Source organism: Myotis yumanensis, unplaced genomic scaffold (assembly GCF_028538775.1).
Source record: "Myotis yumanensis isolate MYYU_CA2020_CCGP unplaced genomic scaffold, mMyoYum1.0.hap1 SCAF_2, whole genome shotgun sequence".
Taxonomy (NCBI): Eukaryota; Metazoa; Chordata; class Mammalia; order Chiroptera; family Vespertilionidae; genus Myotis; species Myotis yumanensis.
The window spans coordinates 112,138,520-112,153,024 of record NW_027223753.1 but is presented as its reverse complement, the minus strand read 5'-3'; the positions used below and the strand labels follow the sequence as shown (position 1 = coordinate 112,153,024).

At 43.4% G+C, this 14,505-nt stretch overlaps 1 protein-coding gene across 4 annotated transcripts in view; it reads left to right on the top strand.

Annotated features, from left to right (window-relative positions):
- Positions 1-14,505, top strand: part of CP (ceruloplasmin) — a 104,119-nt gene that overhangs the window by 21,657 nt on the left and 67,957 nt on the right. For all 4 annotated transcript variants that reach the window (XM_070405942.1, XM_070405945.1, XM_070405944.1 and 1 more), the window contains exons 4-8: positions 306-479; positions 2,065-2,319; positions 5,257-5,428; positions 11,426-11,565; positions 12,657-12,809. In XM_070405942.1, the coding sequence (XP_070262043.1) occupies positions 306-479; positions 2,065-2,319; positions 5,257-5,428; positions 11,426-11,565; positions 12,657-12,809 (894 nt within the window). The remainder of the gene's footprint in view (positions 1-305; positions 480-2,064; positions 2,320-5,256; positions 5,429-11,425; positions 11,566-12,656; positions 12,810-14,505) is intronic.

The following is a 14,505-nucleotide window of genomic DNA, read 5'->3' as shown; positions in this document are numbered from 1 at the left end:
TGTTAAAATACATTGCTAAAGCCCAGCCAGCATGGGTCAATGGTTGAGCATTAACCTATGAACCAGGAGGTTGAGTTCAGTTCCCCACGTGCCTGTGTAGTGGCTCCATGACCCGTGAGGGGCATGTGGGAGGCGGCCCAATCAGTAATTCTCTCTCATCATTGATGTTTCTATCTCTCTCTCCTTCTCCCTTCTTCTCTGAAATCAATAAAAATATATATCTATTTAAAAAGAGTAAAATTTAAGAGCTTTAAAAATTACATGCTAAAGATTAAGTTATACTAAAATAGCAATTTTTACTTCAGATTCTCTGGATAAAGAAAAAGAAAAAAATATTGACCAAGAATTTGTAGTGATGTTTTCTGTGGTGGATGAAAATTTCAGCTGGTACCTAGATGACAACATTAAAACCTACTGCTCCAAACCAGAGAATGTTGACAAAGACAACGAAGACTTCCAGGAGAGTAACAGAATGTATTGTAAGATTACCAAAGACATGTTAACTTTATCATATTGCTCTTGACCCATTAATTCTGCTATCTTTACTCCCTCATATGAATAAGAAGTTTCTAACCTGTGCTTCTGATAACAAAACATATTGGACATGTAACTTCATATTCAGTTAAACAAGTCAATTCACAACTATTGAACAGGTAAAGCCAGATTCACCAAATTATTCCCAAACTGCTAGGGAAAAAAACATCATCAATTATGGATTAATGCATATGAATGTCATATTTCTATATTTATTTATCTTCCAAACTCTAAAAATTATCTTAGGCAGCCTTAAATTATTAAACTAAATGCTTAAAATTATCCTTATATTGTAAAGCATTGAACTATACTTAGGAAAATAGTTCTAAAAAGTATTTCTTCTACATTTACATTGTCCATCCTCACTTTGCATCATTTTTCTATATTTCAGTTCATTTTATTTCTTCTAGAAATGTTTTCTTTACTGCCTAGGCTTCTCTTTAATTCTCAGAGACCAAATTATGAGCTCAGAAAGATTTTCTGTCATTCAATTAGAATTTACATAAGAAATCAAATCCCTTAACACCAACTAGACCAATAAGTTTTAAATTTTGTTTGCTTGTGTTTTGCTTCTTCAAAAGAAGCTTTACTAAGAAATTGAGAACACAAAAATAATTGTACTACCAAAACAGAAAACTTACTAAGAAAGTACAGATTTTGTTTCCAACATTTGCTTATTCTGGCTGGAAGATCCTCTTTCCATACTTTAATCCTGCCTCTGTTATGTGTCAACACAAACAAATGTTAGAAAAAAATACTCAAAATTCTAGTCTGGAGAGGTCTGGAGAGGTACCTCAGTTGCAGCAGGTGCTTTCACGGTGCTTCCCAGAACCAATTTCTATTAATCTCTAGGACCACCCACTATGAACAGTGACCCTAAGTTTCTTCAAAGGGTCTCAGGCCATTCTGCTTCTAAACTTTTAGGTCTTTGTGGCTCTGGTCACTGCTCCCTAATTTCCTTCCCCTGTATTTCTTTTTTTCTTCTCCACATCTCTTCTCATCTTGTCCGTTTCCTTTGGAATCAGAAACCAAAAGCTGATTAAACAAATTGCTTATTATAAAAGCAACTTATATGCATTGTAGAAAATTGTATCTGATAATCAAAAAGAAATCATCCATACCACCACCAATAACACAATTAATGATCAATTACTAAATAACCATCAGTCTTTTTTTCTATTCACTGTATGTGTGTATGTTTCACATATATGCACACATTTGTATTTAGAAAGAAACACACATACATACCAAGGTGTATAGTCTATTACAAAAAAAGCAAATGGGCTTCACCTTCAGTGTTGGGTTCCTCTGCTAATACTGTGTCGACAAGAATCCTGAGGTTGAATTCAGGTCCAAATTAAAGAGTGTTGTGATCAATTAGTAATGTCTGATGTGGTTATGAGAGAGAAAGGAATAGCAGCATATGTGCCAGGTCTTTTCTATTCCAAATTGATTTACTTCTGTAGAGGTAACTATCACTATCCCAGCAACCAGTGTCTATTAGTCTCAATCGCTACTCTTGACTTACAGCTGTGAATGGACATGCTTTTGGAAGTCTCCCAGGACTCTCCATGTGTGCAGAGGACAGAGTAAAATGGTATCTTTTTGGTATGGGTAATGAAGTTGATGTGCACGCAGCTTTCTTCCACGGCCAAACATTGACTAACAAGAACTACCGCGTTGATACAATCAATCTTTTTCCTGCCACCCTTGTTGATGCTTTTATGGTGGCCCAGAACCCTGGAGAATGGATGCTTAGCTGTCAGAATCTAAACCATCTGAAAGGTAGGACATCTTTACCTGAAATAAGCTGTCAGCTAAAAAAAGGAGTCATGTCTCAGTTACACTACTTAATGAGGTAATCATTAGGAATCAGAAACCAAAAGCTGAATATCCTTGCAATGATAGGAACTTTGAATTGGTAACTTAATTTTATTCCTATGATGGTATACAACACTCTATATAATAAAAGCCTAATATGCTAAGTGTCCAGTCGCCTGGTCATGCATTCAACCAATCAAAGCATAATATGCTAATGATATGCTAAGGCTGCTCAATCACTCACTATGATGTGCACTGACCACAAGGGGGAAGACAGTAGACCAGTCGACCAGTCGCTATGACGTGCACTAACCATCAGGGGGCAGATGCTCCGACTGGTAGGTTAGATTGCTGCTGGGATCCAGCTGATCGGGATTGAGCAAGACTGGCTGGAGATGCCCTGGAGCCCTTCTGCAGTCCCTCCCCGGCTGGCCAACCTCCTGCGTCCCTCCCCATCCCCGATCATGCACCAGCGGGGTCCCTTGACCTGGCCTGCGCCCTCTCACAATCCGGGACCCCCTCAGGGGATGTCAGAGAACCAATTCCAGCCCAATCCCGCAGGCCAGACCAAGAAACCCCACTGATGCATGAATTCGTGCACCAGGCCTCTAGTAATGTAATAAAAAAGACTGAAAGACTGGAACATTTATGAAATAATGAAATCTAAAAATATATTAATTTTGGAAAAGAACAATTGGCCCTGAAAATATAGTACTGCCCTAAAAGTATAATACTGTATATAGTTCCTCAGCTTTGAAAAATACACAATATTGTAAACACCATAATCTACACTAATAAAAGAGAAAAATGGTAATTAGCGTACGACCGCTACCCTTCCCATTGGCTAATCAGCATATCCTTATGCAAATTAACTGTCAGCCAAGATGGCGGCCTGCAGTCAGGCAGCTGGAAGCGAACATGAGGCTTGCTTGCTCCCGTGACTGCAGACTCCAACGTTCCCCGCCTGCCTTGCAGGCCTCTGAGCTGGCAGTTTGAAACTTTGTAACAAATATAGCCGGCTGGGATCTCAGAGCTGAAGTTATACATTGTTTCAATTACAGAACGGCAAACAAACCAGCAGAAAAAAAAAAAAGAAAGAAAGGAGCGGTTGGGAGCTTCAGTCAAAACCGCCAGCCTGAAAGCAGCCCTCAGCCCCTCACCCAGACTGGCCAGGCACCCCAGTGGGGACCCCCACCCTGAAGGGGGTGTGACCAGCTGCAAACAGCCATCATCCCCTCATCCAGGCTGGCCAGGCACCCCAGTGGGGACCCCCACCCTGATCCAGGACACCCTTCAGGGCAAACCAGCCGGCCCCCAGGCCTCTATCCTATATAGTAAAAGGGTAATATGCCTCCCAGCACCAAGATCAGCGGAGCCGAGAGGTCTCCTGGCACCAGATCAGCATGACAGGGTGCAGCACCCAAACCCCCTGATCACCCTGCGGCTCTGTGTGTGACAGGGTGTGGCATCCCAACCCCCTGATCGGCCCTGCTCTGTGTGTGACAGGGGGTGGCGCCCCAACCCCCCCCCCCCTCCACGGGCCCTGCTCTGTCTGTGACAGGGTAGAGCCATAACCTCCCCATCAGCCCTGCCCTGAGTGTGACAGTGGTGGCACCCCAACCCCCTGATCCGCCCTGCTCTGTGTGTGACAGGGGGCGGTGCCCTAACTACCCTATCGGCCCTACTCTGTGCGTGATAGGGGAGCTCCCCAACCCCCTGATGGGCCCTGCTCTGTGCGTGACGGGGCGGGGGCAGTGCCCCAACCCCCTAATTGGCCCTGCTCTGTGAGTGACAGGGGGCAGCGCCCCAACCCCCTGATTGGCCCTGCTCTGTGCATCACAGGGGGTGGTGCCGCAACCTCCCCATTGACCGTGCCTTGAGTGTGATAGGGGGCGGTGCCCCAACCCCCCAATCAGCCCTACCCTGAGTGTGACTGAGGGTGGCATCACAACCTCCCAATCCGCCCTGCTCTGTGCATGACAGGGGGCAGTGCCCCAACTCCCCAATCAACCCTGCTCTGAGCCCGACCAGGGGCTGCACCTAGGGATTGGGCCTGCCCTCTGCCACCCAGGAGCAGGCCTAAGCCAGCAGGTCGTTATCTCCCGAGGGGTCCCAGACTGCGAGAGGGCACAGGCCAGGCTGAGGGACCCCCCCTTCCCCCCCGAGTGCACAAATTTTTGTGCACCGGGCCTCTAGTATTTCTATATTGTGCTGAAAATTAGCGTGTTTGTTTTTTACTTGGTTCTATCAAATATAGACAATTTTGTTTTTTATTTGAGTCCAGCTACTTCTTGGTTTAACTTGATAAATTCCTTCCCCATCTTTTCATATGATGTGATAAAACATTCTTAGTTTTTGAAAAATATTAATTTGAAATATTCATTTCCTGAAGAAAATTAGGTTTAATGTGGATCTTTGAGTATGTTACTTTGACCTTCAAATGTAATCTCACCTATCAAATGTGATCTTGGCAGCAGAAGGGCTAGTGTAACAGGTACACAACCATTTGGTGTGAGAGAACAATAATTATAGATGGTCATTCTATTATACCTCCTCTACCTCACCCTACCTCTTAAAATATGGCAGAGACTCTTCTTCACTTATCTATTAATGTATCTTTTTTATCATTAAAAGACCTCCTATGTGAAAGCCCACAGAAACTAGCACCATATTTTTGAAAACACTACTGATTAATATCTATTCTCTACATAGTATAGTCTAAAAAATGGTCTTAATTTTCCATCAGTAATAACTTATTTATAACTGTGGTATAGTTTATAATATTGTTTCTAGCTATCTATTTCTTCAGTTTCCACCTATCACTTCACCAGCAGTGTTTACAAGGCAGCAGAGAGAGAAACATTGGATCCATTAACACATCTTTTCCTGTGTGGTTTTCAGCTGGTTTGCAGGCCTTTTTCCAAGTACAAGACTGTAACAAGCCTTCATCAGAGGGCAGTATCCGTGGGAAGCATGTTAGACACTACTACATTGCTGCTGAGGAAGTCATCTGGAACTATGCACCATCTGGCATAGACACCTTCACCAAAGAAAACTTAACAACACCTGGAAGGTAATTCAGAAAAAAAAAAAAGACTAATATTTTAAAACTAGAGGCCTGGTGCACAAAATAGTGCATGGGTAGGGTCCCTAGGCCTAGCCAGCAATCAGGACTGATCGGGGTCTACTGGCTGCCAACTGGGGCCTTTCTTCCAGCTGCCGGCCAGGGCCTTCCATCATTCAATGCCGCCCCCTGGTGGTCAGCACACGTCATAGGGAGTGATCAAACTCCCGGTCTCCTGATCAAACTCCCGAGGGGACAATTTGCATATTAGGTTTTTATATATATAGATATGCCTCCCTCTGAAAAATATCTTGAGCCTGGCCAGCATGGCTCAGTGGTTGAGCATTGACCTATGAACCAGGAAATCATGGTTTGATTCCAGGTCAGGGCACATGCCCAGGTTTGGGCTTAATCCCCAGTGTGGGGTATGCAGAAGGCAGCCAATCAATGATGCTCTCTTATCATTGGTGTTTCTATCTCTTTCTCCCTCTCCCTTCCTCTATGATTAAAAAATCATAAAATGTTCATTCAACAGTTAAAATATTAATTGGTACCTGAAGTTAAGTAACTTGACCACTCAGTATGTATTAGGGTATTTGGGATGAGTCCAAGTTTGAGAACTATGACTTTTGAGTCTTTCAAGTCCATTGAAAAAAGATGTTTAAAAGTTATCAAATTCTTAACAAAATACTAAAAAACACTCAATGTCATTAGACAGATCAATTCATTTGTTTTCTATTTCTGAAAACATAGCATTGTGCAATCCAGCAGTATTAAATACATTCACAGGTTGTACAATCACCAACACTACCCATTTTCAGAAATTTCTCATTATTCCAAAAAGAAACTCTATACCCATCCTATCTAATAAAAGAGAAACATGCAAATTGACCATAACCCCAACACCCTTCCCATTGGCTAATCAGCATGTCCTTATACAAATTAACTGCCAACCAAGATGGCGGCTGGCAGCCAGGCACTGAAGTAAACAGGGGGCTTGCTTGCTCCAGTAATGGAGGAAGCCAAGGTTCCCCGCCTGCCGCTGCCGGCCTCTGAGCTTGCACTCTAAGAAACAATGTTGCAAGTATAGAAGCTAAACAAACTCCAGAAACCTGGTTTCAGCCAGCAGGGCTTCAGCCAGCAGGACCGCAACAGTGTTTCAATTATAGAACCCAAACAAACCCAGATACCTGCTTTCAGCAGCCGAGGTTTCAGAGCTGCAGCCGAGCCTCAGAGCTAAAGCTGGCTCTCAGCTCCAGTGACAGCCATAGAAGGTAAATAAATCCCAGAATAAAAGAAAAAAGAAAAAAAGGAGAGGTTGGGAGCTTCAGTCACCCACCAGCCTGAAAACGGCCCTCAGCACCTCACCCAGACTGGCCAGGCACCCCAGTGGGGACCCCCTCCCTGAAAGGGGTGTGACCAGCTGCAAACAGCCATCATCCCCTCACCCAGGCTGGCCAGGCACCCCAGTGGGGACCCCCACCCTGAAGCAACAAGATGGCGGCTAATTTGCATACTGAAGGCGGCGGCAGTGAGCAAGGCTGTCCCGGCCCCAGGACCCGGATCTGTGACCCTGCCAGGCAGGGGGCAGTGCTTGAGGCTGTCCATGGTCTGGGACCCGGATCCGTGACCTGGCGGACAGGGGGCAGCGCTTGAAGCTTTCAGTGGTCCCGAGACCCGGATTTGTGACCCTGCCTGGGGAGGGGGGGGGCAGTGCTTGAGACTGTCTGAGGTCCCAGGACCTGGATCCGTGACCCTTCCTGGAGGGGCAGCAGCTCGCACAGGGGTGGATCGGCGGGGGTTGGACAGGGCAGGACGCCTGGCTTCCGCCCAGCCCCAATCACTCTGAGCAGGTGAGCAGCGCACAGAGCCTCTGGACAGGGGAGGCAGGCAGGGGGAGGGCGGCCTGTACTCCCACATGGTGGTGGTGACAGCTGTGAGCGTGCCAAGCGGAGCCTGCAGGCCATCAGCACCCAGGAGTGGCTGAGCAAGATCTGCCTCCTGGCCCAGAAGGTGCAGGATCGCAGGGACAGCCACAGTGGTGGGCCAGACTGACATCCTCCTGGCCGCACCAAGGGGGTTTGCGGATCTGCAAAGCCAGTGGCCTCTGGTGTGCACATCCCCCCCTGGCGTGCGAACATCCCCCAGCACACTGTCACCCTCCCACACCTGCAACAGTTGCAAACCAAGGCGTGCACAAGTTCCTCCCCACCTCTCCACCGCACTTCCATCTACCTGGCATGCCTAACACCCCCACAGGATGTGCACACATCCCCTCTGATGCGCTCACGTCTTTTGGAGAGTGTCTGGGTGTTCTGGGTGCTGAGGGTGGGCGCCTGTGAGATGACAGTGAGAGGGTGGAGTGGTGATGCCCTGTTCCCACGGAGGCCAGTGCAGCTACGAGATCACCTCTGGGGGGTTAATGCAGGTGCTGAGGCAGGAGCAGGTGCAAATAGACACACCTGCTGGGCACGGATGGCCCTCGCTGAGGTGCCTTCGGTCAGCGTTCAAGATCAAGAACCCAGAGGCGGAGAGGAATTCCGTCCTCTCAGTGAAACAGTGGGATAGTTGGGGCGACTGTAGAGGAGGAATGTGCACTTTGGGTGCCAGTACCCATGAGCGAAGGCTGCCCTGACTGAGCTCGCTTGCTTGGGGCCTAGCTCACTCCTGCCGGGCAGCGGGTGACAGGACGTGCTTTTCCGAATTAATGAGGGAAAACGTTGATTCTCCTGCTGTCCACGAAGGTGGAAAGTGAAGTGGGGAGACATGTGGGGAGTGAGCAAGGTTCCCTGTCTGGGGGTTCCAAATCTGCTGTTGGTTTATTTCACTGCTGACTAGAGATATACAGGGTGTCCCCCCAAAATGTATACACACTTTGAATACCTACTAATTCCAATGGTTTTAAGCATAAGAAAGAAACAACAATGGAGCTGTTATCTGTTAAAAGTGTGGGCACAAACAGGTAGTTGGACATTCCCTGACGGGTCTCAGATTGGAGAAGGTGAAGGCCAGACTGAGGGGCCCCTTCTCCCCCCCGCCCCCCCCCCCCACCCCGCCCCAGTGCACGAATTTTGTGCACCGGGCTACTAGTTAAATAATAATTCTCTAACACTAATATCTTCTATTCCACTTTTTGTCTTTATGAATTGGCCTATTTTAGGCATCTCATACAAGTGAAATCATACAATATTTGTCCCTTTGGTCTTGCTTATTTCACCTAGCATAATGTTTACAAGGTTCATCCATTTTTAGTATGTATCAGAATTTCATTCCTCTTTAAGGCTGAATAATCTTCCATTGTACACATACCACATTTTATTTATTCATGTATGTTGATGAACAATTGGGTTGTTTGTTGTGCCTTTTGGCTATTGTAAATAATGCTGCCATGAACATTATAATACAAGTATCTGTTTAGGTTCCTGCTTTCAATTCTTTTGGATACACACCTGAAAGTGAAATTGCTGAGTCATATGGTAATTCTATTTTTAATTTTTTTAGGAACTGCCGTACATTTTTGCACAGCAGTTGCAACACTGTATATTTCCACCAGCAACATACAAGGGTTCCAATTTCTCCACATCCTTGCCAACACTTATTTCCTGTGTTTTGTTTTGTTGTAATTAGCTATCCTAATGGATGCAAAGTGGTAGCTCATGGTGGTTTTGATTTGCATTTCTCTTATGATTAGTGATATTGAACATCTTTTCATAAACTTGTTGGCCATATGAGGAAAAGTCTATTCAAGTTCTTGTTCATTTTTTTAATTGGATTGTTTTGTTGTTGAGTAATAGGAGTTCTTCATTTATTTTGGGTATTAAGCCATTATCAGATATATGCTTTGCAAATATTTTCTCCCATTCTGTAGGTTTTCTTGTCACTCTCTGCAGCATGTCCTTTGATACATGCAAGCTACTCTATGTGCATATCTGATGACTTACACAGCTTCCCAGTCATTCTTCCAGTCCCAGTTTTCCTTTCCTACTGTCTATTATGAACTTTCAAAAATATCAATGAGATATGCTACCTCCATGCTTCAAGTCTCTGCTCAAACACCACCTCTTCAGAGATGCTTTGTTTGCCATTCAACTACTTAGAAAGGTTAAGTAATTTACTCAACATCACACAAGTCAATAGCTGTGACTCCTGAAGCAGAAATTTAAGACCCAGGCTATGCTGATATTTAGAGACACTGACTCTCAAAACTGCATCTCTAGCCCAAAGGCTTTTATAAATTTCAAATTTGCATTTCAAAGTGCTTAATGGTCACCCCACTTGGATGAGGCTTCTCCAAATCAATATGTCCAAACCTGAACCCATGATCTTCTCCACATATCTGAGTTGCCACTTCTCCGTGGATAGGATCACCATCCATCCATCAAGCCCCGAACCTGAACCCTATCCTGGACTCCCTCCCTCCTTCACTAATCCCTCCTTCTTTCATCACGTACTGTCTCATATCCTAAATACCTCTAAAAGCTGTCTATTTCTCTCCATCCTCTTTGACCAGACCCTGAATTCATCACTGCCTCTCACTGAGGTTTTGAATCTGCCTCCTGACAGGTCTCCCTACTGCAGTCTAATGCAGTCCAACACATTCTCCAGGCAGCAGCCCAAGGGATCCTGCTGAAACATGAATTCTAAATGCTTAAATCTTTCAAACCTTTCCCACTGGGATGGAGTACTGAAACCTTAATTAGTCCTTCCTGTCCATCCCTCATTCTCTGCTCCTCTGCCCTGCCCTGCCCAGCATGCTATGCTGCTGCCAAATTGTGGGGAGCATGCCATGCTCCATCTCTCCTCCAAGCCTTCCTACTGGCTATTTCCTATTTGTAAATGCCTGCCCCATACTCCCTACTATATACACTTCATCTTTTTAATTCTACTTCTTTTCTAGATAGTTTTAAAACATCACTTCCTTTGGGAAGCCTTCGGGGCTCTTTCCACCACTGTCCCTAACTCCAGGAGAAATGCTCCACAATACCCCATGCTAAATCCATGTTATTATACTGTTTGGTTCCTAGTTCTATCTTCCCTGCAGATGTCAGGTGCACAGAGAGAGAGGTCCAGCTTGCTTATGGTATGTCATCAGCACATCGCAGTTCCTGGCAAATGGCAGGTGTTTAATATATTTGTCAAATGAAAGAAGAGATGAATGGGGTTTTTTTGTGAAGTCAAATTGCTGGGGCTTACCAGCAGACCCTGAGCAACAAATGAATGATTACTCTGACACACGTTTCTGTGAAAGAGAGGGCTAAGGTACTGCCTGGCTAGATAAACCAAACAGCCCCATTTGCCTGCCTCTTCAGGCTTTTATTGTAACAGCAGTTTGAACTAAAATTAACTTTTAGATACAATCAGTAGGGTAAGCATTCTTGGGAGGACACAGGCATCAGTAGTACCCTTTAAACATAAAGATTAAGCATAAAGATTCCAGTAAACACCTGAGGGTCCGCATATACACAGACTTGTTTGGAAAGGTCAAGGGACAATTAGGGGTGGTTGCCTTCAGACTTTACAACCAAGTCTCTTGTACTTCCACTCAAATATCTTGCTAAGATTAAATTTCTTCATTTGTAAAATGGGAAGAATATTACAAATGTTGTTGCATTCCCATTTGAGTTTCAGATAATAAATAAAGCTGCATCTGGCTGGTGTTCATATGCAATAAGCAGTAGCTACTGTATTTTTAAAGATTTCATAATTTGTTTAAAATTTCAGTTTTTGATAATTTATTAACCATCGGCAATTGACACTGGCCCTCTTGAAATTTTTTAACTTTACTTGAAAAAGTGAAACTTCTTTGCCATGATTCTCCATTCCTATCTGATCATCCTTTCAGGAAGTGGCCTAGTCTTGTCTGCTCTGTTTCAGTATTTAGTAACTCATGGGTAATAATTATCTCTAAGCACTGGTCAGAATTTTTCTCTTCAATTAGTATCCTGGGTGAATACCTGTTCTCTATTCTGCTTTCAACTCCAGCATTAAATGCTTTTCTTTTGGCAGTGCTTCAGAGGTATTTTTTGAACATGGGCCTGCAAGAATTGGAGGCTCTTATAAAAAGCTGGTTTATCGTGAGTACACAGATGCCTCCTTCACAAATAGAAAGGAGAGAAGCCCTGAAGAGGAACATCTTGGCATCCTGGGTGAGTCATGCAGAACATAAGCAACCATTCTGCTCTTGCCCTGGACTACACTAACCTCAGAAAGAAGAAAAAAAACTAGGGATGTGGAAGAGCAATCATCAGTAAAATGCACCAGCTATTTTTTTCCAAATATAAGTTACCAATAGTAAATCTTTATCATTAAAAACCACTCTGGCTCCAAATGATGATTTTTTTTTCTTCAAAGAGGTAAGAGAATTGTGTGTTTAGGTCACATTGTTTAAATAGATGTATTCCCTTAGAAATAAACTCCCAGCTACTAATGAGTCAGGCTGGGTTTGTCTTAGAGCCTTCTGTAGGCTGCCCTGAGGCAAAGCCCAAAGACTGGTTCTTGCTCAGTCACTGGGGTAGAATAGTAGAGTGGGTGGATTCATACTGTCCTCACTCTTCACCTGTTAGGCAAATGACCTTTGAGAGTGCTCAATGTTCTGTGCCTGTTCCCTTTGCATAATATAGGAACAACAATAATAATAGTCCTTAGCTCATAAAGTTGTTGTAAGGATTAAATAAGTTAATTCACATAAACACTCAGGAAAGCACATAAGCAGCTCTAAATAAATGGTGTTTTAAATATCGCATAAAATATTTGTGTATTGTACATCTATGGTTTATTCTGTATTTGGTGATAAAATGAATTTTGGTGATGAAAAATTCACAGCAGTGTTAGTCTTCACATCCAAGATGATTGACTTTACCAGTTTGGGTGCTCAAGGTTTATAGCACTCCCCTGACTCTTGATAATAACACACATTTAGCCAACAGACTAGGCCAAGTAAAGACTAGACACTCTGCATAGGTTTTTGTAGATGCATAAAGCTTGTGAACTGACTTGGATAAAAATAATAACAAATTTCAGGAACCTGAAACTGAATCAAAACACACTGCTCATCTCTTTCTAGTCTTACCATATCAAATTGATAATGGTCTTTTAAAAACCAAGCTTTCTATTTGCTACAGATAAGCATGTGAAGAATCACAGTGATTCTTGTCAAAGGACAAGCCAAAGAAAATAACCATCTTATATATTCTGTATGGTACATACCAAGGGATAATAATTCTGTCTTTGTCCCTAGGTCCTGTCATTTGGGCAGAGGTGGGAGACACCATCAGAGTCACCTTCCATAACAAAGGAGCATATCCCCTCAGTATTGAGCCAATTGGGATGAGAGTCAATAAGAACAATGAGGGCACGTATTACGCCTCCCATTACAATCCCCGGAATGAAAGTGAGTACAGCACTCTCTAACAATTGACCCCATTTAACAACCCACTCACCTCTGGAAAACTGTCCCATCAAAACTGAAGACAGGACTTCTGAGAAAATTTCCCAGATACCATCAGGAAGCAAGTACACCTCTGCTCCCACCAATTCCAGTTGGGTGATGGGACTTTGTCCATCCCTAACTGGACAATTATTGACAATGCTGACAGTAAGTTATTTGGGTGATATCAATTATACATTTCTGGAGTACTATTTGGGTGATTTTTAAAAAGTTTTTGCAATTATAATAATATTAGATGATCATTTTAGAATATTTAAAAAATCTAAATAGGTATAGTCCAAAATATCTCCATAATTCTATAGACAACCACTACTACATTTTTATATAATTACTCTACGCTTTCATCTGTGTATATATAAGAAATATTTTAAACATGGATGAATTTGTAGTATATAAATATACTTATCACCATAATTTTATACCCAGAATTTGTTCTTGGCATTATAAGTATTTTACAAATGTATTTTAATGATACAAAATATTCCATGATATGGATGTATTTAGGTATTTTTATATGTCAAGCCTGACCAATAAAGACTAGTGGCTTTGCCACCACCTTCAGTATGAGGGCAGGCAAGATATTCTGTCTTTCTGGCCTCAGTTTCCTGAAGTGTAAAATTGGGAGGTTTGAACAGAGTCACCAATAAACTCTCTTTCAGTTATAAAATTGTTTTTAGTTCAGTTTTGTTCAATAGAAAAGTCATTGATTGCCCCCTATTTCCAAGTGTTGTTCTAGCTGATAGAAATATAGAATTAATGCTTGCCTTCAAGAAGGTTCTGAATGGGTGGGGGAGGAGGAATATACACAATGTAACATGAAAGGTGCCAGAGACTTTCTTAAGGAGCTGTGAGGGCACAAAGAGGGGCACTTAGTCTGTTCAAGCTGCTATAACTAAATACCACAGAATGGGTGCTTATAAAGAAGAGAAATTTATTTTTCACAATTCTGGAGGTTGGAAGTCCAAGATCAGAGCATAGTTAGGTGAGAGCCCTCTTCTGGGCCTCAGACTTCTTACTGTGTCCTCACCTAGTGAAAGGGCTAAGGAGCTCTGTGGAGCTTCTTTTATAATGGCATTAATCCCCTTCAGGAGGGCCCCACTCTCATGACCTAATCACCTCCCAAAGGCCTCACCATCACATTGGACATTAGGGTTCCAGAATGTGAATTGGGGGTGAGGGTGGGAGTAGGGGGTTATAAACATTCTGATGGTAGCAGGCACCCATCTCAGACAGAGGTTTAGAGGAAGCTTCCTGGAGGAAATCACCTCATTGGGGACCTGAAACAGGAGCACAAGTAGGATTTCATTCAAGTAGGATTACATTCAACTTCATAAGGAGCTCAGAAGCAGATTATCCTAGAGTCCCAGTGGTCGGCAAACTCATTAGTCAACAGAGCCAAATATCAACAGTACAACGATTGAAATTTCTTTTGAGAGCCAAATTTTTTAAACTTAAACTATATAGGTAGGTACATTGTTATTAACTTAATTAGGGTACTCCTAAGGCTTAGGAAGAGCCACACTCAAAGGGCCAAAGAGCCGCATGTGGCTCGCGAGCCGCAGTTTGCCGACCACGGTCCTAGGCTAAACCCAGTCTACTTTGTGGCTCAAATCACCACATTAGAAAGTACACTTAACCT